Raw genomic sequence first — 27,709 nt, 5'->3', positions numbered from 1 at the left:
AATTATGATTACAAAAATCCGAGATCTCTGATATTGGTTTCTCAATTTCTTTCTTACTGTTTGGGTGGTGGGCTATAGTACAATCCCAAAGTGAGCTTTCCTTTATTATTTGTAATTTCTACCCATAAACTTTCACTGGATAATTTTTCAGAAATATCTTCCCTAGTTACTGCAGTAATGTATTCTTTAACCAAAATTCCTTAATCCCCCCTTCCTTTCTTGCCTCCTTTTCTATACTTCCTACAGTATCTAAAACCCAGAACATTGAGCTGCCAGTCTTGTCCATCTCTCAGCCAAGTTTCTGCAATAGCTATGCCGTCCCAATCCCATGTTCTTAAACATGCCGAGTTCATGAGCCTTACCTCTAAGACCCCTTGTATTGAAATAAACGTGGGCAGCACAGTGGTTAGCACTGCTGCCTCCCAACACCAGGATCAATTCCAGCCTCAGGTGATTGTCTGTGTGGAGTTTGCATATTCTCCATGTCTGCATGGGTTTCCTCCGGGTGCTCCGGTTTCCTCCCACAGTACAAAGATGTGCAGATCAGGTGAATTGGCCCTGCTAGAGTGTGAGGGTAATTAGTCAGAGGGAAATGAGTCTGGGTGGGTTACTCTGAGGGTCGGTGTGGACTGGTTGGGCCGAAAGGCCTGTTTCCACACTGTAGGGAATGTAATCTAATCTAGTTCTTCAGAGTTACTACATTGTCTGACTCTCTTATCTATCTTTTCTAATTGATGTGGTGTCCTCACATTCAGAGCCAATCCCTTCAATCCTTCCATTTACATTGCTACTTAAAATTCCACTATTCACTTTCTATATCAGCCTAAAGTTTCCCTTAATGGAATTAGCAAATCTCCCTGCTAAGACATTGGTCCCTTTCCAGTTCAGGTTAGATCCATCCTTTTTGAGCAGGTCTTTCCGATCTCAAAAGACATTCCAACTGTTCAAAAACCTGAATCCCTGAATATACCAGTCCTTCAGCCATTGATTTATCTCATTTAACCTTTTGTTCTTTCTCTCGTTTGATTTTAGCACTGGGAGTAAACCAGAAATTACTACTTTTAAGGTTTTATCTTTTAATCTTCTACCTAATCTCTTAAATTCATTCTGTACTGCTTTAAACTCTTCCTTAAAATGTCATTCCTACCATCACGCAAAATAATTTCTGGCTTCTCAACCTCATCTTTAACAATATGTTTGAAACATTTAGAGATGCCCTTAATCCTAGCACCAGGAAAGCAACAAACCATACTAAAGAATCACTGCCACAGAACCTCCTGTCTATGCCTCTGACAGGAGAGTCCTCTATAAAAAGTAACTCCATTCAATCTTGTTAAATTCTGCCCAATGTAACAATTGTTTTAAATGTCCAATAACTGACTGGCCTTCCATTTTCCTCAGGAGACTCTCTCTTTCAAAGTTCCAAAAACTGAATATCTAATTGATGGAGGCATAGCCATTGGAGACTTTTGAACAACCTTCTTACCTTTCCTGACAGTCACCCATCCATCTGACTTATACTGCTGGGTAATAACTTTTCTACTAGTCAGCTCACTCTGTACCTTAATTGCCTTAATAACATTAAGCCTAAAGTTTCAATATTTTATTTGTAAGTGTTAATGTTAAAATGGAAAAAAATTTAAAATACATGTATAAAACTTAAATAAAACCAACCATTTAGCTGATTATTAAATAAAAATGATTCCTCTTCAATAAATTGCTCGAGGAAAAGAAGAAAATCTTTACAGCTGACCACATAGGGCTTTTCAGAATGAAAACTCCTGAATTAAAATGAAACTATTCAGTTTTTAAAAAAAACCTTTGCAATGCAAAAAAACTCTTCTAAAACACCTGGACTTTTTAAAATTTTTGAGTTAAGAATAAAAAACATAAGAATTCACTGTAAACCCTTAAACTTGTTTTAAAACGATCTCAGTTTGAAAAAGAGACTTTTTTTGTTTTATTTTAAATGAAAATAAAACAAAATGGGAAAAAAATTATATTAGTAAACTATAATGACTAAAGTAACTATAAAATTGAGCAAGATCCCAAAATGGCCATAAAAACAGACACCATTTTGTGTAGGTACACCATTTCGGGTAGGTACACCATTTCAGATCAGTTGGCTGGACATCTGGCTTGCAATACAGAGTGACGCCAACAGCACAGGTTCAATGCTGTTCCACCTGAGGTTACCATAAAGGTTCCCCCTTTTTAACCTCTCCCCTCACCCGAGTTGTGGTGACCCTCAGGTTATACCATCACCAGTCTCTTTAAAAAAACTGAAAGAACTACAGATGCTGTAAATCAGAAACAAAAACAAACGGTGCTGGCAGCACCTGCGAAGAGAAATCAAAGTTAATATTTTGGGTCTAGTTACTCTTCCTCAGAACTGATCGTAGCTCAGAAAATATGGATTTATATGCAGAGGCAAGAATCGCGGGGGGGGGGGGGGGGAAAGGAGTTATAGATAGGTAGGGATAGAGTCCAAACAATTTGGCCGGGAGGGTGAATAGCTGTTAATGGAGACACAGTTAGTGGCTAACAATGTGTAAACATTGTGTGTAACGGCAGATTATATGATAACAAGGCCTAGTGTGTGTGGTGTAAGGGGCAGGGACACAGAGTTCAGACCTTAAAAATTATTGAATTCATATTGAATCCAGAGGGCTGCAGGGTCCCCAAGTGGAAAATGAGATCTTCTACTTCTGGCTTGCGCGGAGCTTCGCTGGAGACACAGATGTTGGCCAGGGAACAGGATGGTGTGTTAAAGTGGCAGGCAACAGGAAGCTCAGGGTCTTTCTTGCTGACAGAATGTAGATTTTCCGCGAAATGGTTACCCAGTATATGCTTCACTTCCCCAATGTAAAGGAGACCACATTGTGAACAGCGAATGCAGTAGACTTGATTGTGACAGGCGCAGGTAAAAATGCAGCTTCACCTGGAAGGTACGTTTGGGCCCTTGGATTCGGAGGACAGGGGGAGATACATGGGCAGGGGAAAGTGCCATGGGGTGGGGCAGCAGAGAGGATTATTGGGAGTGGACTACGGTGTCCCGGAGGGTGGATAAGGGAAGGGAGAGAAATGCGCTTCTGGTGATGGCTTCTTGCTGGACGTGGAAGAAATGGCAGCTGATGATCTTCTGGACGTGGATGCCACCAGTGGGATGGTAGTGGGGACAGGTCAGACCTTTGCTGCAGAAAGAAGCGGAGAGCGCCCAGAACATCCTGGTGGGGGATGGTCGTATAAAAGGTATTGCACATCCAGTCTCTCTTTAATGAGAACACAAGAGTACAGCAACTATACCATACCATCTGAAGACTTCAGAATGATATCAAACATCCAAAAGTGACTTGCCTGCAGGATGGCCTGCAGCTGAAGAATGTGTCTGTAGTTTGACTGCTTGCTAGATTTGTTTAGTTATATTTCTCACAAAAAACAGATTTGAGAATCCAAGTTTAAAAAAAAAAACAGGTATGCTGTTGAACATTCAATCCCACACTACCTAATCTGTAGTCCGATCGTGGTGATTATACCTTGCCTTTTGGTTGTGGAATACCCCTGTAGTTGGGGAAATAGAACAAAAAGCTGCAGAAAATAAATATTTTGGAAGAAAGCTTCACTTTAATTTGTCATAAAGCTATGAATATAATTGCAATTCAAGAAACAAAAATAAAAATAAAATAGTAGTTACCAAATAGAGACAGTCTGTCACTTTTAGGGGATTCTCCTTCCTGAATTGCACTTAATTCATGCTGGTCAAACAGCCCAAAAAGTCCCAGTCTTATCTTGGTTACAGGTGGCTTAGAAGGTCGCCGATATTGATCCTCTCTTGAGAGCGCTTCAACATTTTGAGATGCTGAGAAATAACTTCCTTTGCAAGTGGGAACTAGATTACAATAAAACATTGAAATAAGATAGGTTAATATCACTTAATTAATATCACTTAATTAATAATTTCCTACACAAGAAAACAATCACTAAAACAGTGTGCTTAAAGTGTCAAAGAATGATATATGAGGATCTTTCAGGGAAAGAAAGCTTGAATAACGCAGCAGTTACAAAAAGGCTTACATACTAATTGCACAAGAATATTTTGTTCTAAATATCATTTCACTTAGTACTAATTAAGTTAGTTTTGTGTAGAATTCCCAAGATTTCTAGTTAAATTGACCAGTTCGTATCAATTTGGAATCATAGGACCACTGAGGAGTTAATGTACCATTTAGTGAAGTTGTTAGCTGCAGATCTTCCAGCTGATCTTCATTTTTTAGTTGGAAATTGTCCTTGGTTGGTCCAGTGTTCAAGTCCTAGAAATTTGCAGAAATGATGATGTTGGATGAAAATGCTCAACATTTCCACTTTCAGATGTGACTTCACAATGCAACAAGAGTCCACAGTAGAACAACATTCAATAATATTTTACCCAACATACATGCAGACGGTAAAAGTATCTTATATTTTCATTCTGGTGCATATTTTAAAAATACGCAAACATGAATAAAATGTATAAATATATCAACAGTAATATCCACACTAGTAGAAAAATCACTGAATGTATTCAGTATCAGTAGGTGCAGGTGTTCAAATCTATAATGCTGGATTCCAGTATAAATATTGTTTTCTAGATTTTAACAGAGATTGTTGCATAGGGATCAGGTTTTAGATTGGAAGGGGGTTTCAGGCTTTTTGCGCGCAATAGAATTTCCACAGCATCTCTTTTGTGTTCAAGTACTCACACCCAGAACGGACAGGTCTTCAGTTGGGATACAGTGCACAGACAAGGACAGGAAAGAAGTCCTATTTAGCCTGGCCTGCAATTTGTATTGGAAAACACTTCATTTCAATGCAGGAGAAGTCTTCAGCTTTCTTCAGCTGTTGAGTTTCCCAAAATCTGGGATATCTTGTCAGCCATAGTTTAATCTGTTGGCTGCAAGTTTTAATAAAATATTGAAATTGCCAATCCACTTTCTGTTACAGCCCATCCCTCATCTCGTCTCCATTAAACATAGAAGTGAGTGGGTTCACTGAGTATCAGGTTTTTAAGTAGTATCATTTGATCCCATTCCAACTTAACAGAATGTTATGGATACAGGTGACTTTCACAAGCATTTAGTGGTCATCATCAAATATACTGAGATGATGGTTGTGCAGTCTGTCTAGTCAAGATATACTCTGATTATTGTTAGGTTGTGAACTGAAGGACTTTGACACAGTAACAATGAAGGAATAACTAATTATTTCCAGATCAAGATTATATGACATGGGGAACAGGTATGTTTGCATGTACCCTCTGGTTTTATTTTCTCAGATGGATGCTAAAAGTTTGGAAAAAGTTCTCAAAGAAACCTTGGTGAGTCACTGCAGTGCATCTTGTTGATGGTACACAAAAGCAGTCAAAAGGCACCAACAGTTTAAGCACTGAACATTAAGATGGTGGTTCAGTATCAGTCAAGTGGACTGTTTGCTCTGGACGATAATGAGCTTCTTCAGTAATGTTGGAGCTTTACTCATCCACATATGGACAGGACCATGCTCCCAACTTATGCCTGTCAGCAGTGGAAAAGATTTGGAGTGTCAGCAAGAAGCCTCTGACCTGCTCTTGCCATCAATATTTCCTGTAGTCTGTAGTACACGATTATTCTACTGTACTAGAAATTAGAACTAATGATCAGTAAGCAGAATTACGGGAGCTAGGCAAAAAAAAATGTTCGATCCTAGACTTGGAACTTGGCCTAACAGCCAAGCTATGGAGATTACATCCCTTGTAATGGATGTGAGGTTCAAGATGATTCATCAGAAGATAGGCAATAAATATTTGCTTTGCCAGCAACAAGTACATCCCTTAAACCAAAAGAAAATCACCTCATGTAACATCTTTCAACATATCATAACTGTCAGGGATTCAGCAACGGTAATGCCATTGGACAGCACAAGACATCAGAAACTATGTTTGGAGATAGCCATTCACTGATACATGGCTCAAAATGTTACTTACTATTTATCAGTCCAAACTGCATGTTATCAAGGTCTTGCTGCCTGTAGTCATGGACTGCTTCAATATGTGAAAAATTGTGAATGGTACTGAATACTGACCAATAAGCAAACATCTTCACTTCTGACCTTAGTTGGAGAAAATGTAATTGATGAAGCAGCTGAAGATGACTGGGCCAAGGTTGCACCACTATCTTGGGACTGAAGATTTTCCTCCAAAACTTTCACTACCTTTCTTTGTGCAAGGTATTACTTCAGTCACTAAAAATATTTTCTACTAAATTGTCATTGATTTTAACTTTTACTTAGAGGTTCCTTGATATGTCAACTCAGTCAAATGCTACTTTAATGTCAATAGCAGTAAAGTCTAGAGTGAAGTGGTTCTGGAAACGATAAAAATGAAACTTTTATACCAAAATCACCCTTTTTCCACTAATATGACAACATCTGTTAGGGAAAGATTACTTAGATATATGTACCTGATTCTCAACAAAATTAATTTCAGATGTGTTGTGCTGATCTTGCATTGATTTTTTCAAAAGTTGTTGCCTGTGCATGAATTGCTCTTGTAACATTTGCGTGGCAACAAGATTCTCCCTCTGTCTACACGATCTCTGATGCAAGTCTTTTAAATGTTCCTTTGGAACCTGAATACTGGTTGATGCAGCACATGATCTCTCTTGATCCCTCAAATTTTTACCTGATTTTGCCAAGGTTGAGGAAGGAATAGAGTGTGTCAATGTTCTCACTGAAAGTTCTAGTGTTCCCTGTTGTCCTTCTAAGGGTTTTAACTGATTTTGCAACATCTGCATTAATCCTACTTTTGTTAGCCCCTGTTGTGGCTCAACTGTGCCTGACGTTGTAGCACAAGGTTCTGATACTTCTATACCATTCACTTCAAGTACATCATGAGGCATGATAAATATTTTAGATTTTGACAAATCAGATTCACTATTGCTAACATTATACACAACAGACTGGTTCTGATTCACATGGTCAAGGCCTCCAGAACTATTTGATCCAGCATTAAGTACTCTGTCTCTTTGTTGTTGTATAATTGTGGATTCAGCAGTTGCAGTATTTTGCTGGGCAGTTTTGAACAATGCTGAATTGAATAAAGTAGAATTTTCTAAAAGTTGGTCCTTCGGTGAAAAACCAGAAGCATTTTCTGAACTCTCAGGCAAGCAAACAGTGCCAACTCGTACTTGTAACCTTTGATTTACCGGTAGCGATTGACAAGGAAACTCGTATGGCAATTTGGTCTGTTGCAAGTGAACAAATGGCACAGTTATAGGTTGGCTCTGACACAGAGTTCTAGATCGATTCTCAAAGTTAGCATATTGAGCAGAAAGGGCACAAGTCACTTCAGGCTTATTCCTGGTCACATCAACTTTGAGTTCAGATCCAATAGATTTATCATAATTGTTGATAGAAGATGGCAACTGTTGTTCAGACAAGTGTCTTGCTGTAGTAGAAACAAAAGACCATCCTTTTTTCAATCGATACTCATCCAGCTGCTTCCTGATTCCTTCCAGTGATGTTTTATGCAACCTTAAAAAAAAAGTTAAAAAAGACATTTACGACATTTTCTTTAATAACAAAAGAGTCATAAGTACTTAATAAATATGCAAAGTTACTATTCTCAAGAAGGAAATAGCCACTTTCAAAGCTAAATGTAAAGATGAACTGTATTAACTTACTCAAGATCTCACTTAGCAAAACTCAAAAACAATGTTTTAAAATTTTCTCAAGCTAACCAACCAATTTGAGTTCGACTATCCTTTCACCTCGAATTGAGGGCACTGGGTTAAATTCCACATTATAAAATGGTGTTCTGCTTTTCCATTGTTCTATCCATTGGTTGTTGCTCCTTTTTTCTCCAGAAATCAACATGAACATGACTGATTCTCTTTCTCAACAGCATATTCCAACTTTCTCTCCAAACATCTTAATGTAGAACTGAGTTGCAGGGAGGACATTCAATGCCCTTACTACTGAGTAAAGAACGTACCTCTGATATCTGTCCTATATCTATCACCCTGAAAAATGTGTTGCTGGAAAAGCGCAGCAGGTCAGGCAGCATCCAAGGTGCAGGAGAATCGACGTTTCAGGCATAAGCCCTTCTTCAGGAAAGGGCTTATCTATCTATCACTCCTCAGTTTAAAGGTATGCCCCCTTCTGCTAGCCATCACCAGAGAAGGGCTCTCACCGTTCATCCTATCTAATCCTCCGATCATCTTGTCTGCCTCTAATAAGTCACCTCTCAACCTGCTTCACTTTAACAAAAACAGTCTCAAGCCCCTCAGCCTTTCCTCATAAGACCTTCCCTCCAATGCACGCATATCTTGGTAAATCTCCTCTGCACCCTTTCTAATGCGGCGACCAGAAGTATATGCAATACTCCAAATGCGGCCATACCAGAGTTTCGTACAGCTGCAACATGATCTCATGGCTCTGAAACTCAAACCCTCTACCAATAAAAGCTAACACACCATATGTCTTCTTAACAACCCTATCAACCTAGGTGGCAACTTTCAGCGATCTGTGCACATGGAGACCAAGATATCTCTGCTCATCCACACTATTAAGAATCTTACCATTAGCCCAGTACTCTGCATTCCTATTACTCCTTCCAAAGTGAATCACCTCACACTTCTCTGCATTGAATTCCATTTGTCACATCTCAGCCCAGCTCTGCAGCTTACCTAGATTCCTCTGTAACCTGCAACATCCTCCTGCACTGTCCACAACTCCACTGATACTAGTGTCATCTGCAAATTTATAACCCATCCTGCTACATGCTCATTCAGGTCATTTATAAAAATGACAAACAGCAGTGGCCTGAAAATACATCCTTGCAGTACACCACTAGCAACCGAACTCCAAAATTTCCCTTCAACCACCACCTCTGTCTTCTTCAAGCTAGCCAATTTTTGATCCAAACCACTAAATCACCCTCAATTCCATGCCTCCATATTTTCTGCAACAGCCTACCATGGGGAACCTGATCAAATACTTCACTGAAATTCATAAACACCACTTCACCCTCATCCACCTGTTTGGTCACATTCTTAAAGAACTGAATAAGGTTTGTGAGGCACAACCTACCCTTCACAAAACTATATTAATTACCCCTAATTAAAGTATTCCTTTCCAGATGATTATAAATTACCTCTCTTCTAATCACTTCCAACACTTTACCACAACCAAAGGAAGACTCGCTGGTCTATAATTACCAGGGTTGTCCCTACTCCCCTATTTGGGGACAACATTGCTATCTTCCAGTCTTCTGGCACTATTCCTTTAGACAATGACGGCATAAAGATCAAAGCGAAAGGCTCTGTAATCTCCTTCCTGGCTCCCAGAGAACCCTAGGATAAATCCCATCCAGAATTGCTAACATTTCCTCCTTATGAACGTCAATCATCTAGTCTAATAGCCTGTATTCTCCTCGATAACATTGTCTTTTTCCTGTGTGAACACCAGCAAAAAAAAATATTAATTTAGCGCTTCTTCTACCTCCTCGGACTTCACGCACAACTTCCCACTACTGTCCTTGACTGGCCCTAATCTTATTCTGGTCATTCTTTTATTCCTGACACCTATAGAAAACTTTAAGGTTTTCCTTGACCCTATCTGCCAAAGACTTCTCATGTCCCCTCCAGACTCTTCTTAGCTCTCACTTTAGGTCCTGCCCAGTTAACCTGGAGCTCTCAAGCACCTTCACGTCACCTTCTCAATTGAACCTTCACGTCACGCCTTTACATAAGCCTTTTTCCTCCCCTTGACAAGAGATTCAACATCTTTAGTAAACCATGGTTCCGTTGCTCGACCAAAACCTCCCTGCCTGACAGGTGCATAGTTATCAAGGACAAGCAGTAGCTGTTCCTTGAGCAAGCTCCACATTTCAGTTGTTCCCATCCCCTGTAGTTTCTTTCCCCATCCAATGCATCCTAAATTTAATCTAATGGCATTATATTTGCCTTTCCCCCAGCTATAGCTCTTGCCCTGCACTGTATACCTATCCCTTTTCATCACTAAAGTAAGCATAATGAATTGTGGCCACTATCACCAAGTGCTCAGCTACCTCCAAATCTAACATCTGGCCTGGATCATTACCCAGTCCCAAATCCAATGTTGCCTTGTCTCTTGTTGGCCTATCTACATACTGTGTCAGGAAACCCTCCTGACATTGGACAAAAACTGACCAATCTAAAAGAACTCAAACTATAATGTTTCCAATTAATATTTGAAAAGTTAAAGCCCCCATGACAACTAACTTGTTACTTTCAATCCTGTTCAGAATCGTCTGTACTATCCCTTCCTCTACATCTCTGGAACTATTCGGTGGCCTATAGAAAACTCCCAATAGGGTGACCTCTCCTTCCTGGTTTCTAACCTCAGCAGAAGTGTCCTCATCAATGTCCTTTCTGGCACAGTAATACTGTTCTTGACTAACAATGCCACACCTCCACTTCTTTTACCACCTTCTCTGTTCTTACTGAAACATCTAAACCCCGGAACTTGCAACAACGATTCCTGTCCTGCTCTATCCATGTCTCCGAAATGGCCACAACATTGAAGTCTCAGGTACCAACCCATGCTGCAAGTTCACCCACCTTATTCTGGACGCTTCTGGCATTGAAGTAGCCACACTTTAAACCACCTTCCTGCCCGCTGGTACACTCCTGTGACTTGGAAACCTTTTTCATAACCTCACTGTTCTCAACTTCCTGTACACCGGAGCTACAATTTAGGTTCCCAACTCTCTACTGGATTAGTTTAAATCCTATTGAACAGCATTAGCAAATTTCCCCCCAGGATACTGGTACCCCTTTGGTTCAGGTGTAGACCATTCTGTTTGTCAAGATCCCACCTACTCCAGAATGAGCCCCAATTATCCAGGTATCTGAATCTCTCTTCCTGCAACATTTTTGTATAAGTGTTCAACACCTCTCTCTCCCTATTCCTTGCTAGTATGTGGCACAGATAACAAAGTAGAGATAACAACTCTTTTGTTCTAGCTCCAAGCTTCCACCGTAACTCCTTGAATTTTTTACCAACATCCCCATCCCTTTTCCTACCTATGTCATTGGTGCCTATGTGGATCCTGAGAATATGATCAGAGACATCACAGATTCTGGCAGCTGGGAGGCAACACATCAACCACGAGTCTCTCGTTCCCACAGAATCTCCTATCTGTTCCCCCTAACTACGGAGTGCCCAATAACTAATGCTCTACTCCACTCCCCCTTTCTCTTCTGGAGCAACAATGGCAGACTCTGTGCCAGAGACCTGTACCCCACAGCTTACCCATGGTAAGTCGTCCACCCCAACAGTATACAAAATGGTATACTTGTTATTGAGGGGAACAGCCACAGGGAGTCTCTGCAATCCCTGCTAGTTCCCTTTCCGTCACTGACTGTAACCCATCTATCTTTTTCATGTACTGGAGGTGTGATACCTTAAAGGAGCAGCATACGTGCACACCATGGTCTGTCTGATCCTTGGTGCTTCCCAGGGTGGGATTGTTCATCATTTATTCCCTTGCCTCATTTGTCCTGCCATTTGTCACATTAATCTGTATTAATTTAATTTGCCACTGATCAGCCCATCTAACAAAAAAGAAAATGCTGGGAAAGCTCAGCCAGTACATCAGCGTCTGTGGATAGAAAGCAGAGGTAACATTTCAGATCCAGTTACCCTCCTTCAGAGCAGTATTTTTGTTCAGCCTCATCTAACCAATCCATCCAAATCCTTTTAAGACTATTTTCCTCACTATTTACCACACTACCAATTTTCATATTAACCACAAACTTGATAAACACTCCTCATTCTAGTTTAAAACAAACAGCAAGGGCATCAACATTGGCCCCATTGGATCCTCCTAGACACACTTTCAACCAGAAAAACACTTTTCAAGCATCACCCTCTTCTTCCTGCCATTCAGCCAATTGTGGATCCAATTGGTCGATTCCCTCATATCCCATGGACGCTCAACTTTGCTATCAGTCTCCCATGCAGCACATTATCAAAGTTCAAAGTTCAATCATATACAAACCTGGTCATCTCTTTGAAGGATTCATGCAAGTTAGTCAGACATGACCTTGCTTAACAAAACCATGCTGACTCTTATTAATCCCTGAAACTTCAATTGCATATTAATTCAGTCCCTCCGAATTCCTTTGAACACTTTCCACACCTCCAAGGATTAGATTAGATTAGTTGGCCTGTAGTTTCCTAGTGTATCCCTTACTCCTTTCCTGAATAATAGTACCACATTGGCACAGTTTCTGTAACCAGACAGGAATTGAAAGTTTTTGCAAGTCCCCTTGCTATTTCCTCTGAAGAGGGTGATGGCACGGGGTGGGGTAGGGTGACACCCCCCCAAACACAAAGGTTGTGATTTGAAGTGGGAATTGATGGGCCAAGGGCACTAGGGGTTGTGAAGCACAAGTGGCAAAGTCAGCTTACACTGAATTCTATAGGGGCGAATAATGCAGAGTCCATTAGAGTTTAAATTAAAAGTTGGATGCTGTCTGTACTTGTAACTACCAACGTGGTGAGAAAGAAGAGCTGATCACTTTGACGAAGAGCCAAACCTCAGTGGAGCACATGTTACCAGGGTGGGTAGCGTGGACACTGAGTAACCATGATACCCTGTCAGTCCGTAGTAGAACAACAGAGCTTGAATAGTTGTGGTGGCAGGGATGGTAAAGAGTCCCACTGGAAAACGCACACCAGGCGAGAGGTAGGTTTCTGGGCCTATCGGGAGGCGTTGGGTCAGTAGAGGTGGCCGGGAGTCCCACTGGTAGAGAGCACACCTATTGAGCCAGCATTCCCAGCCAACTGGTAGTTACCAACTAGTAGTGATGGCCAGGAGGACAGAGGAGTCCCACCAGTAGAGAGCACACCTTGCTCAGAGGCTGCTACGGCCGTATGGACAGTGCTGGGACAGTATTATTGACCGGACAGTAGAGAAGTCCTCACTGGATTAGGAACACCTTACTGTTGGCAGTATTCAGGGGTACACAATCTGCTAAATGGCAGATCAAAGCTTTAAAAGGGATACTGCAGGTTCCCTTATTCAGAGGTACAAGACAGACAGACAGACACAGACAGACAGACTGAGAGCAAAAGAAGAAGAATGGTTGGGATCCATCCAAGACATTTGCACAGAGAGAGTGGATAGATAAGAGAAACAGAATAAAACTAAAAAGATAGGAGTAATGTTAGTGCACCAATTAGCCAGCCGAATTGAACAAGTGACTGCTCCCACAATTAGGAGGGGAAAGGACCAGGACCAAGTTTGAGAACTGGAAGACAGAATTCACATTAGGGAAAATGCGAGAGGAGACAGAAATATACTGTCTCCCCTCTTATGAAACTGTCCAGCAGGAGCATAAGCCCCACCAACAATACCCAATAAAACCCGAACAAGCAGTTGTAAAGATAGTGCAAGGACTAGTGAAACAAGTTATCTTGAAAGAAACCGCAAGTACAACTAATTCCCCAACTTGGCCAGTAATAAAGCCTGACAGGAGCTACAGGCTCACCATTGATTATACAGGACTAAATAAGCTCACCCCTAAATTATATCCCATTGCAGCAGACCCCCCACCATTTTAAATGACTTGGCCCCCAAGTAGAAGATTTTTACGGTTTTAGACATAGCCAAAGGTTCTGGTCTATCCCATTATACCCCAAGTTCCAGAACAAATTTGCTTTTACAGTAAAGGAACAGGCAGTACATGTGGACTCACCTGCCACAAGGGTTCCACAACAGCCCCACTATTTTTCACAGGGTGACGAGCAACAACTTAAAGAGTAGATTTACCAGAAAGTAGCACTGCCCTCCATTATGGAGATGACATCCTAATTGCCTCAGAGTCTGGGCCAGGACACCAGGAAGCTTTAGGACTAGTATTGCAGGAATTGGCAACTGCAGGGTTAAAAGTCAATCCCACAAAAGGCACAAATTGGCAGAACACAAGTCTTATACCTGGGACACCTCATATCCCAGGGATTCAAAGAAATGCCCAGCGACCACAAGAAGGCAATCCAACAGATGCCTCGACCTTCCACAGTCAGGGGAGTCAAGAAAGGCATGGGGCTATTCAGCTACAGTTGGACGTCATACCAGAATTTGCAAAATTGGCTGAACCGATCTGAATTAAAGCAGGCAAACCCACCTTAGAACCTGTAATCTGGGGGCCAGAACAGGAGGAGGCATACAATCAACTTAAGACTCAACTCAAATCAGCCCCCGGACTAGGGCTGCCAGACCCCAGCAAGGATTTTCACATCCACTGTAGTAACAAAGGAGGATTTTACTCCACAGTGGTCACCCAAGACCACGGTAGCATGAGAAGGCCTGTAGGATACGACACAACAATAGAAGGGCCAGTAGTCACCAAGTTGCCCAGGTGCATAGCAGCCTTAGACTGTGCTGCTTGGGCTGTAAGGGTTAGCGAGCCCATAGTAATGACAGGGAATGTCATCCTCCACAGTAAACACACCCTAGTAGAGATGCTAAACACAGGAAAACTGAGGGCCATTTCCAATATGAGAAGGCTCTTTTATCCCCAAGTCAGTCCGTGCCAATAGTCAGGGACATGGGAGAAAACCCAGCTGAGGGAATTCCAGACAGGGGAACTGCACAACTGCGGCGATATAGATGGGGATGAGGATAGGGGGCAAGTAAAAGATACCCCCTAGACACAGCCAAGGAGACCCTCTTCGTGAATGGGTCACGAAAATACGTAGCAGAGTCGCCCCGAACAGGATGGGCTGTGGCAAATGATAAATTTGAAACAGTTCTGTCTGGGAGGATTGATGAAAGTCAGTCCGCACAGGTAGCGAAACTGGTAGCACTCACTAAAACACGAACTAGCGAAAGGAAAAACCGTGAATATATGTACGGACAGTTAATATGCCTTCAGTGTAGTCCATGACTACATGGTGGCATGGGGTAGAAGAGGGTTTGTCACTGCAAGGGGAACCCCTATCAGACACCGATTAAGAATTCAGGCACAACTGTGTGCCAGTGAACAGCCAAAAGAGGCTGCAATAATAAAAATAAAGGCCCATCAAAAAAGCCCAAATTGGCTCTTATTCAAAGGAAACCAAGCAGCAGACAGAGCAGCTCAAAGCCCTAGAACAAGACATTAATGAGATTGCAATAGCCACTAGTGAATTAGAAAAGGACGCTATCCAAATTCAGCAGTTACAGGAGGATACACTGCAGGAAGAGAAAGAACAATGGGAACAAGGGGGCATTCAAAGGAGAGGATGGTGTCTGGAGGCAAGCAGACAAGGTGATAGCACCAGCATGTATACAAAGCACATTGCTTGAACTACACCATAGGCTCTTCCATACAGGTAGAGAGGCCATGGTAGCAAGCCAAGAGACAGTAGTGGTGGAAGGGAATGGGAACAGATGAGGCCAAGTACTGCCGCAGGTGCATGCCTTATTAGATTAGATTACTTCGATTAGATTACTTACAGTGTGGAAACAGGCCCTTCGGCCCAAGTCCACACTGATCCGCCAAAGCGCAACCCACCCAGACCCATTCCCCTACATTTAGCCCTTCACCTAACACTATGGACAATTTAGCATGGCCAATTTACCTAACCTGCACATTTTTTGGACTGTGGGAAGAAACCGGAGCACCCGGAGGAAACCCACGCAGACACAGGGAGAATGTGCAAACTCCACACAGACAATTGAACCCGGACCGCTGGCACTGTGAGGCAGCAGTGCTAACCACTGTGCCGCCCACAAACACAAGGGTTATACACAACATAACCCAGGGAGACACATAAAAATTAGGATGGGACACCAGCCCAGACCCAGGGGACCTTGGGAGCACCTTCTGATAGATTTTAGGGGGCCACTACCACCTTCCCATGGGAAAATGTACTACCTGGTCATCATAGACCAATTCACCTGGTGGGTAGAAGCATTCCTGACCAAAAGCTGCATGGCAACCACTGTCGCCACAAGAGGAGGCATTCTCTAGGTGGGGGAGGATAGGTAGCCCTCCAGATAGACTCCGATCAAGGAACACACTTTACAGGAAGAGTCATGAAGACTGGATGCTCGGCATTTGACAGAAATGTCACATTCACTGTCATCCCCAGAGCTCAGGGATACTAGACAGAATGAATAGAATGCTGAAAAATGCTTTAGGAAAGGCTATGCAAGCCTCAGGCAGAACATTGGCTGAGGTGCTGCCAACCATACTGAAGAAATTAACAGCCACTACAAATCAGGCAACCGGCTAACACCATATGAATTAATGACCGGGCGAACAATGCAATTGCCAGAGACAATAACCACAAGTGGTACTGATGAGGGTCACTAAAAGACAGCATTCGGCGATGTGTCATAGAATTAAGCACCCAATTGAAAGGGATGCGGAAATCTGCAATTGACAAACGGAACAAGACAGGGGAACTCAATATCTTTCCTGAGGTCCCAGCAGCAGGAAGCCGCGTCCTAGTCAGAGCATTGCCTGACAAACCAGGCTTTGCCCCAAAATGGAATGGGCCATACAATGTGGTGATAAGTGGGGATACCTGTGTCTGCCTGGATATTAAAGGGAAAGGAACATGGAAGCAGTGGACCCAACTAAAACAGTTTAAAGACTCCTGCAACCGAACTAACGTAATTGACCAATCCTCAGGTGCAAACAGCAAAGTTGAACAAGACTGACAATCATCCCAGGAAAAGTACTGAAAACACAATGGAACAAGCCACACAGGAGTAAGACTGCACCTTTCAACAAAGACATATCTTTTTCTGATATCTTTATCTTTAACCACAAGACAAATACAAGCAGGGATTCCAAGGGAGATGTGTGCAGCTGAACAGGACCACTGGCCCGTGGGGCTGGGGATCCCAGCCTGTTGAAGGGAAGACCCATTCAAAACCCGGTAACTATCCACTCAGTTTCATAGGCAGAGTTGGGGATGCGTTTATGCCTGGTTCCCAAAAAAGACTCATGCATCCAGACTCAGTGCACTTATCAGCAGCATACGGTCACTAGGGGACAGTTTATCTGTACCTGCAGCGAGCAGGCATGCTTTAATGTGACCGCCAGCAGACAGTTCGTATGTGGTCAGTGCAATGGCACCCATGTCAGCTCTGCCACATGGACATACTCATTCAATACTTACCAGCAAGAGGGATTGGGGTGACATGGGTGTACAGAAAGGCAGAACAATGGTCTGTTACTGAGCGGCAATGGGATTTGTTTTCCTAATTAGAGAGACTTACATGACAGACACCCCAAACCTGTTCGCAGCAGGGACAAATGTGCCCTTTACAGTACCTTGCCCCAGCAGGGGACATATTCGGAGAAGGATAGCGGCCCGCACCAAGAGATTTGCGCTGATTAGCAGACTCCCCTCCCCATTCCCCGCACCCAAACCAGGGATTCCTGGGATCTCTATTTGGGGGGTGGGGGAGGAAAGAGGTGGGGAGGAAAAAATAGGGGTCGTCAGCATCAGAAACAGAAAATTATCTTGTATGTGGCCTGACTATCCTCCGCAACAGAACCTCGAAAGCTCTGGAAGCAATTAACACAGAACTGGCTGAACCCAGACTCTACACACAGCAGACACGTTACGCGGTGGATTGTCAGTTAGCACAGCAAGGGGGAGTTTGCACAATTATTGGTGACAATTGTATTACCCATATTATTGATGCCTTTTATAATATTACAGAAGCCAAACATATCTGAGACCAGCTGGACAGTTTTCGACTGGGAGCCAGAATTACAGACAACTGGCTAAGTTGATTGCTAGGTAAATCTTGAGGACCCTATTTGGCACATGGGGTAGTTTTCCTCATTGCACTCATGCTAGTATGCTGTGTGGGCCTCAGATGTTTAAAGCTCTGCTGCATGACCCTACTGACAAGGACTGTGCCAGCAGTAAGTGTCACCACGGAAGAGCCCCCAATGAAACTGGCACTCCATAATACCCCCTCGGGAGGAGGAGCTCCTACAGGTGACCTACCTCTACATGTAAATTGGGTGGTCTGAGGGAGATCTCCGAAATCGCTTCCTTGACCAAAAAGGGAGAGTGAAGAGGGAGATGGCACGGGGCAGGGTGACACTAGGCACATGGACTCACAAGATGGCCACCGAGCCATCAGTTGGCCAACCTGGCACCTGGCCAGATCACAACATGGACAGAAACAACAGAGCAGATACAGACACTGCCTGAAGCCACCAGAATGCCAGCACAATACACTTGATTAGTTTAAGACGGGTGGAGGAAAGAGAATACAAACGTAACAAATACTGCCTGCCAAAACATCCGGGTCCAGCCAGCACCTCTTACAGAAATGCTAACGACTTGATACAGACTCAGTATGAAATGTCAATGGCCAGGGCTGCAGTAATTGCCCTTCTCAGGAAGGGAGATTAGTGCCTACTACTACAGCCATGGATTTCCATGCAGGCATTGAAACTGACATTGCTTACACCGGAACGGACATCGACCGCACAGAAATTAACAAATTAAACAATGATTCAGTAATGATTACTATAAACAAACCATGTACAAAGACAATAATCTCATCACTGACCTATTGTATCACAAGATGTATAAACATGTCGCAACAGAAGACTTGCAGCTGACTGCTGTGCTGTTGGTGTCTCTCTTCCCAGACCTCCAGCATTTCCGTATGCAATAAACTCTGTCATTGAACCCTGATTCTGACTCAGACTGGCGATTTTCCCCACAACACCTTCTTTAATTCATTCAAAACCTGGGATACATTTTATCTGACCTGGAAAGTTAGCCTTCTTAGTCCTGACAGACAACTCAAAACCTCCTTTTTGTCTACGCTCACTTCTTTAATTGTATCATAGACCACCTCCCCAATCCCTCTGTCCACATCATCCCTCTCATAAGTGAGAGCTCAGACAAATTATTTAGAATTCCACCTACCTCCTCTGTCTGTCGACACACAAATTACCACTGTGGTCCTTAATAGGTCCTACTCTTTGTTTCATTATCTTTTTAACCTTGATGTACTTGAATAATTGAGGAGCTTCCTTTACTTTATCTACCATTCTTTCATAATCTCTTTTAGCTTGCCTAATCTCCCTTTAACATTCTGTAAACTCTAGGGTTTGTACGGTTTTCAGCCCTCAATATCTGCCATAAGCCTCCCTTATTTTCTAAATCCAATGCTGTATATCTTTTCATATGCAAGATTATTAGGATTTGGTGGCCCCACCTTTTTTCCCCTATTGGAACATCTTGGTTCTGAACTCTCCACATTTCCTTCTTGAATGTGTACTGTCCCAAGACAGGTTTGTCTGAAAGTCAGAGGTATATAGCACAGAAACAGATCCTTTAACCCAACCCATCCATGCCAACCAGGTTTCTTACACTTAATAGTTTCACTTGTCTGCATGTGGCCCATATCCCTCTAGATTTTTCCTATTCAGATACCTGTCCAAATGTTTTTATATGTTGTAATTTTACCCACCTCTACCACTTCCACTGGCAGCTTGATCGATGTATGCACCATCTGTGTGAAAAAGTTACCCCTCAGGTCCTGGTCAAATCTTTCCCCTCTCAACCTACACCTATTCCCTCAATTTTGGACTCCCCTACCTTGGGAAAGAGAGCCTGGCTATTCACCTTATCTATGCCCTGCATGATATAATAGACTTCTACACTCCAGAGAAAAAAAAGGTCCCAGCCTATCCAGGTTCTTCTTAGAACTCAAACCTTCCAGTCGCTATAACATCCTTGCAAATCTTTTTGTACTCTTCCCAGTTTAATAACATCGTTCCTCTAGCTGGGTAACCAGAATTGTAGTGGAGAGTGTGGTGCTGGAAAAAGCACAGCAGGTCAGACAGCATTCAAGGAGCAGGAGAAGCAACGTTTTGGGCATAAGCCCTTCATCAGGAAATGTCGATTCTCCTGCTCCTCAGATGCTGCCTGACCCACTGTGCTTTTTCCAGCACCACACACAACTCTGATGTCCAGCATCTGCAGTCCTCACTTTCTCCTGACCAGAAGAATTGTAAACAGTAATCTAAATGTGGCCTTATCAATCGCTTGTACAGCTGTAATATGACATTCCACCTCTTGTACTCAATGCTCTGATCAACGAAAGCAAGCGTGTCAAATGCCTTCTGCACCACCTGTCTACCCGTGACATCACTTATGAAACTACGTACCTGTATCCCTCAGCCTCACTGCTCAAACACTCTCCAAAGCCCTACCACTAATGGTGCATGTCTTACCCTGGTTTGTCTTATCAAAATGCAATATGTCAGGTTTAAGTGACTTAAACTCCTTCTGCCATTTCTCGATCCAATAGCCTAATTGATCAAGATCCCCTTTGTACTCTTCGATAAACCTCTTCGTTGTGTATTATACCACCAACTTTGGTGTCATCCGCACAATTACTAACCAGATCTCCAATATTCTCATCCAAATCAATTATATGAATCACGAACAACAGTGGACCTCGCACCGATTTTTGCAGCACACCACTGGTCACAGGCCTCCAGTATGAACAACTACCCTCTACTACCATCCTCTGTTTCCTATCAAGCCAATTTTGTATTCATTTGGCTAGCTCTCCCGAGATCCCATGTGATCTCACCTTACTAACCAGTCTACCATGCAGTGCCATGTCGAAAGCCTTGCTACCTTCTACCTTCTTGGTCACCTCTTCAAAAATCTCAATCTAGTTTGAGAGAGACAATTTTCCACACAAAACCACGTTGACCATCTCTAATAAGTCCTTGCCTTTTCACAGGCCGCAGATCCTGTATTTCAGAATCCCCTCCAACAATGTACGTACTGACATCAGGCATACCAGTCTGCAATTCCCTGGCTTTTCCTTGCAGCCTTTCTTCAATAATGGCACATGAGCCTTCTGGCACCTTGCCTGTGGCTGTTGGTGATACAAATATCTCCATTTGGGGACCCACAATTTCTTTCCTAGTTTTCCCACACCGTCCTCCGATACACTTCAAATATTTACTTACTTTTCTGTGTTTTAAGACCTCCAGCCACTCTTCTCTTGTAATGCAGATTCTTTTCAACATATTACTATCTACTTCCAAGTACCCTAGCTTCCACGTCTTTCTCCTAAGTATTGATGAGAAATATTTAGAATCTCACCTAACTCCTGTGGTTCCAGTCAGTTGGCCTCAATGATCTTTAAGAGCCCTATTTATTGTGTTGCCCTTAATATACTTTTAGAATTTCTTTGGATTCTCCTTTACCTTATCTGCCAAAGCTAAGTACCCCTTTTGCCTTCTTGATTTTCTCTTCAGTATACTCTAACACCCTCTATTCTCTTTAAGGGACTCACTTGATCCCAGCTACCAATACCTGACATATGCCTCCTCCCTTTCTTGACAAGAACCTCAATATCTCCAAGTATCCAGAGTTCCCAACTCCTACCAGCCTTGCCTTTCATAGTAACAGGAAGAAGCTGGCCTTGAAGACTAGTTATCTTGTTTTTCAAAGCCTCCCATTTGCCAGACTCCCTTTACTTGCAAACAAATCAACTTTTGAAAGTTCCTCTCTAATCTCATCTAAATTGGCCATGTCCCAGTTTAGAACTTTTAACTTGTGAAGCAGACCTATCCTTTCCCATAACTATTTTAAACCTAATAGAATTATGGTCACTGGTCCCAAAGTGCTCCCCTGCAAACACCTGAGTCACTTGGCCTACCTCACTTTCCAAGAGAAGGTCATGTTTTACCTCTTGTCTAGTAGGGCCATCTACATATTGATTCAAAAAAATTTTCTTGAACACAATTAAATTCCTCCCCCTTCAAGCCTTTAACATTATGGCAGTCCCAGTCTATGTTTGGAACGCTAAAATCCCTTCCTGTTACAATCCTTTTATTCTTACAGCTGTCTATCATCTGCCTTCATTTATACTCTTCAATTTTGTACTGACTATTGGGGATCCTATAGTACAATCCCATCAAAGTGATCACCCCCTTATTTCTCAGTTTGACCCATATGACCTCACTGGATGATCCTTCAGAAATAATCTCTCTTGCCTCACCATCTATCCTTCCTATAGCATCTGTACACTGAATCATTGATAGGCCAGTATCTACCCCCAGTCCACTCTGGCTAAATCATATCTGATCTGATTAGTTGAGAACTTAAATTTCATCCTCAAGATCACCAATAGCAGATTCAAGGGCCTGAATATTCTATTCCAGTTCTTGGCTTTCATATTATGTTAGAAGGCTGGGATAAATCGATCTTTTTCTGGTTGGCAAGATGTTATTAGCGAGGTGCCAAAAGTTTCAGTCCTTGGGCCCCAACTATTTACAATCTATATTAATGACTTAAATGCAGAGATAAAATATACCACAGCTAAATTTGCAGGTGATACTAAAGTAGGTGGGAAAGTACATTCCAATGAAGGAGGAAGAAATTTATTAGGTGAATTGGCTATAATGGGGCAGATGGCATTTAAATGTATTAGGTTACTAATTTTCGTTGGAAGAATACATTGGCAAATTATCTAACACAAGAAACTTTAAAATGCTTTCATGTAGGGATCTAGATGCCTGTGTGCATGAGTTGCAGAAGGCTAGTATACAGGTACAGCAGGCAATAAAGGAAGGCAAATGGAATTTTAGCATTTACTGCTAAAGAAATGGAGTATAAAGAACAAATAGAGAACAGTACAGCATAGGAACAGGCCCTTCAGCCCACCAAACTTGCGCTGACATATGACATCTTTCTAAACTAAAAACCTTTTGTCTCCACGCAGTTCATGCCCCTCTATTCACATTCAAAGTGTGGGAGAAGATTTGTAGCTCGGGTGCTCGTTGTTGTGGTTCTGTTCACCGAGCTGGGAATTTGTGTTGCAAACGTTTCGTCCCCTGTCTAGGTGACATCCTCAGTGCTTGGGAGCCTCCTGTGAAGCACTTCTGTGATGTTTCCTCCGGCATTTATAGTGGTTTGTCTCTGCCGCTTCCGGTTGTCAGTTCCAGCTGCCCGCTGCAGTGGCCGGTATATTGGATCCAGGTCGATGTGTTTGTTGCCATGATGAATTTACAATGAGGGTCACACCAGATGAACTAGATTGAAAACGTTGGGTAGTGGAAGCATCCAAAGGACCTGCCTCACTGAAGGGAGTGGCACTTATCAAGAACAGAGAGGCAGTTCAGTACTCTCTGGAAGGAAGCACTTCATGGATGCCCTCAACAAAGACCTAGCCCTCAACATGTGCCCTCAATCATATTCCAGAGCATGCTACTCATCACCATTTCAGAACAACCCCAGCCCAACAAGTTTGCAAAGATTATCTGCTAGCTGAGAACCAAAAAGGCTAACAAGCATAATATACTCAAAAATACAAAAACACACAGGAGAACCAATCTAGACATGAATCCAAGATCTCAACCCTCTCATCCAAAAGGAGATGAGCATGTCAGAATAATCGGGGACACTATAATTTTGGCCACCTTTGAAAAGTGAGACTAAGTGATTGTGTTCTATCACTCCTGTCTGTCCCAGAGATGGTCACTACAAGAATCCTCAACTACCTCCTCAACAGGATGGGCAACTGTTTCAACTTTTGTCATTTTCATTCCAGAACCAAAATCAGACCAACCTCGGTCATTGAGCAGCAGCATGCTGATAATGCTTACTTGCATGCGTACTCAGAGGTCAAACTTAAAACTAGATGCGCTCACAAAGAGTATATTAAAAGAATGGGCTTTAGGTTAAACATCCTGAAGTCAAAAAGATCTTCTACAGCCTGCTCTTACTGAATAAACACTCTTGCCCAATTATCAAGATACATGGCAAATCAGGAAGAAAGGCATCAATGATGAAACTGAACATTTTTACCAATATGCTAGCGCAGCCTGGCAATTGAGGAAAAATAATTTTTGATGTGAAAGATCCCCAAAACAGCACCAAGGTCAATCTACAGAGCTAATGTTATCTGCCTTCCTGCAAACAAATACAAGGACACTGTACAGCGGACATTCTCAAAGTTTCCCTGAAATAAATACAACACCCGACTGTCTTGGGGGAACCTGTTGCTAAAGACTGCTCAAATTGGAGAAAGATCAAGAAGATGTTAACCATTTCATGCATCTCTGACAGACCATGCTGGCTTGAAGGTAAGTGAGGGGGGCTGGTGGTGGAGAGTTGTTTTTCAGACTGGAGGCTTGTGAAAGATAATAGACAATAGGTGCAGGAGTAAGCCATTCTGCCCTTCGAGCCTGTACCACTATTCAATATGATCATGGCTGATCATCCTTAATCAGTATCCTGTTCCTGCCTTATCTCCATAACCCTTGATTCCACTATCCTTGAGTGCTCTATCCAACTCTTTCTTAAAATGAATCCAGAGACTGGGCCTCCACTGCCCTCTGGGGCAGAGCATTCTACACAGCCACCACCCTCTAGGTAAAGTTTCTCCTCATCTCTGTCCTAAATGGTCTACCCCATATTTTTAAGCTGTGTCTTCTGGTTCGGCACTCACCCATCAGCGGAAACATGTTTCCTGCTTCCAGAGTGTCCAATCCGTTCATAATCTTATATGTCTCAATCAGATCCCCTCTCAGTCTTCTAAACTCAAGGGTATACAAGCCCAGTCGCTCCAGTCTTTCAGTGTAAGATAATCCCGCCATTCCAGGAATTAACCTCATGAACCTACACTGCACTCCCTCAATAGCCAGAATGTCTTTCCACAAATTTGGAGACGAGAACTGCACACAGTACTCCAGGTGTCGTCTCACCAGGGTCCTGTACAACTGCAGAAGAACCTCTTTGCTTCTATACCCAATCCCTCTTGTTATGAAGGCCAACATGCTATTAGCCTTCTTCACTACCTGCATGCTTACCTTCATTGACTGGTGTACAAGAACACCCAGATCTCTCTGTACTGCCCCTTTACCTAAATTGATTCCATTTAGGTAGTAATCTGCCTTCCTGTTCTTGCCACCAAAGTGGATAACCATACATTTATCCACATTAAACTGCATCTGCCCACTCACCTAACTTGTCCAGGTCACCCTGTAATCTCCTAACATCCTCCTCACATTTCACCCTGCCACTCAGCTTAGTATCATCAGCAAATTTGCTAATGTTATTACTAATACCATCTTCTATATCATTAACATATATTGTAAAAAGCTGCGGTCCCAGTACTGATCCCTGCGGTACCCCACTGGTCACTGCCTGCCATTCCGAAATGGAGCTGTTTATCACTACCCTTTGTTTCCTATCAGCCAACAAACTTTCAATCCAAGTTAGTACTTTGCCCCCAATACCATGCACCCTAACTTTGCTCACTAACCTCCTATGTGGGACTTTATCAAAAGCTTTCCGAAAGTCCAGGTACACGACATCTACTGGATCTCCCTCGTCCATCTTCAGAGTTACATCCTCAAAAAATTCCAGAAGATTAGTCAAGCATGATTTCCCCTTCATAAATCCATGCTGACTCTGACCTATCCTGTTACTACTATCCAGATGTGTCGTAATTTCATCCTTTATAATAGACTCCAGCATCTTTCCCACCACTGGAGGTCAGACTAACTGGTCTATAATTTCCTGCTTTCTCTCCCACCTTTCTTAAAAAGTGGTACAACATTAGCCACCCTCCAATCCGCAGGAACGGATCCCAAATCTATCGAACTCTGGAAAATAATCACCAATGCATCCACGATTTCTTGAGCCACCTCCTTCAGTACCCTGGGATGTAGACCATCAGGCCCCGGGGACTTATCAACCTTCAGACCCAACAGCCTCTCCAACACCAATTCCTGGCAAATATAAATTCCCCTAAGTGCGGGTCCTTCAGCCACTGTTACCTCAGGGAGATTGCTTGTGTCTTCCCCAGTGAACACAGATCTGAAGTACCAATTCAATTCTGCTGCCATTTCTTTGTTCCCTGTAATATATTCCATTTCTGTCTTCAAGGGCCCAATTTTAGTCTTAACCATTTGTTTGCCTTTCACATAACTAAAAAAGCTTTTACTATCCTCCTTTATATTATTAGCCAGTTTACCTTCGTACCTCATTTTTTCTCTGCATATTTCCTTCTTAGTAATCCTCTGTTGTTCTTTAAAAGCTTCCCAGTCCTCAGTTTTCCCACTTATCTTTGCTATCTTATACTTTTTCTCTTTTAATTTTATATGTTTCTTAACTTCCCTCGTCAGCCATGGCCACCCATGCCTCCTCCTAGGAGGCATTTCTTTCTTCCTTTTTGGAATGAACTGATCCTGCAACTTCTGCATTATACACAGATATATCTGCCATTGTTCCTCCACTGTCATCCTTGCTAAGGTATTGCACCATTGAACTTTGGCCAGCTCCTCCCTCATAGCTCCATATTTCCCTTTATTCAACAGAAATATTGTCACTTTGGATTGTATCCTCTCTCTCTCAAATTGCAGAATGAAGCTTATTGTATTATGGTCACTACTTCCCAATGGCTCCTTCACTTCGAGGTCCCTGACCAATTCTGGTTTGTTGCACAATACCAGATCCAGAATTGCCTTCTCCCTGGTCGGCTCCAACACCAACTGTTCTAAGAAGCCATCTCTGAAGCACTCCACAAAGTCTTTCTTGAGGTCCAATACCATCCTGATTCTCCCAGTCTACCTGCATGTTGAAATCCCCCATAACAACTGTAGTAACATCTGTGCGACAGGCCAATTTCAGCTCCTGATTCGACTTACATCCGACATCCAGACTACTGTTTGGGGGCCTGGAGATGACCCCCAAGAGGGTCTTTTTACCCTTTGTATTTCTCAGCTCTATGCACACTGACTCTACATCCCCTGATTCTAGGTCCCCCCGCGCAAGGGACTGAATATCATCACTTACCAACATGGCCACCCCATTCCCTCTGCCTGTCAGTCTGTCCTTACGATAGTACATGTAGCCTTGAATATTCATTTCCCAGGCCCTGTCCACTTGAAGCCACGTCGCAGTTATCCCCACAATATCGTATCTGCCAATTTCCAAAAGAGCCTCAAGCTCATCCATCTTATTTCTAACGCTTCGTGCATCATGTATAATATTTTTAATTTGTTATTGCCCTCACCCTTCCCATCAACTCCTATTTCACTCAACCTTACAGCATGATCCCTTTCTGAGTTTTCTGCCTCATTGATAGTTGTCTTTCTTGACTTCCCTTGTTCTAACTTTCCCTTCGATTTCCTTCTTAAACATCCAGTTTGTCCCCAGTCCAAAGATGTGCAGGCTAGGTGAATTGGCTATGCTAAATTGCCCGTAGTGTTAGGTAAGGGGTATGGGTGGGTTACGCTTCGGCGGGTCAGTGTGGACTTGTTGGGCCGAAGGGCCTGTTTCCACACTATAATGTAATCTAAATCTAATCTAATCAGTATGCCACAAGGATCAGTGCTGGGTCATTGTTTTTTTAGTCATTTATATAAATGATTTGGGTATAAATATCAGAAGTATGGTTAATAACTTTGTAGATGACAGCAAAATTAGTGTTGCACTGGATAGTGAAGAAGGTTACCTCAGAACATGATGGGACCTTGATCAGATGGGCCAATGGACCAAGAAGTGGCACATGGAGCTGAATTTAGATAATTGCATTTTGTTAAGGCAAACCATGGCAGGACTCCTACAGTCAATGTTAGGGTCCTGGGGAGTGTTGCCGAACAGCAGCCTAGAGGTGCATCATTCCTTGCAAGTGGTGTCA

At 42.7% G+C, this 27,709-nt stretch overlaps 1 protein-coding gene across 8 annotated transcripts in view; it reads right to left on the bottom strand.

Moving 5' to 3' along the window:
* The window catches only part of cep295 (centrosomal protein 295), a 201,025-nt gene that overhangs the window by 111,308 nt on the left and 62,008 nt on the right, over window positions 1-27,709 (bottom strand). For 7 of the 8 annotated variants that reach the window (XR_011961542.1, XR_011961543.1, XM_072577814.1 and 4 more), the window contains exons 14-16: window positions 6,474-7,545; window positions 4,223-4,310; window positions 3,695-3,889 (exon numbers count right to left, since the gene is read on the bottom strand). Coding sequence is in view for 6 of the 8 variants with exons in the window: in XM_072577814.1 (XP_072433915.1) it covers window positions 3,695-3,889; window positions 4,223-4,310; window positions 6,474-7,545 (1,355 nt within the window). In the remaining 2 variants the exon portion in view is untranslated. The remainder of the gene's footprint in view (window positions 1-3,694; window positions 3,890-4,222; window positions 4,311-6,473; window positions 7,546-27,709) is intronic. The other variant, XM_072577817.1, reaches the window with a different exon arrangement.

The sequence above is a fragment of the Chiloscyllium punctatum genome, chromosome 9 (assembly GCF_047496795.1).
Source record: "Chiloscyllium punctatum isolate Juve2018m chromosome 9, sChiPun1.3, whole genome shotgun sequence".
Lineage (NCBI taxonomy): Eukaryota > Metazoa > Chordata > Chondrichthyes > Orectolobiformes > Hemiscylliidae > Chiloscyllium > Chiloscyllium punctatum.
The sequence above is the reverse complement of the archived record's forward strand: the minus strand, read 5'-3'. Positions and strand labels throughout refer to the sequence as shown.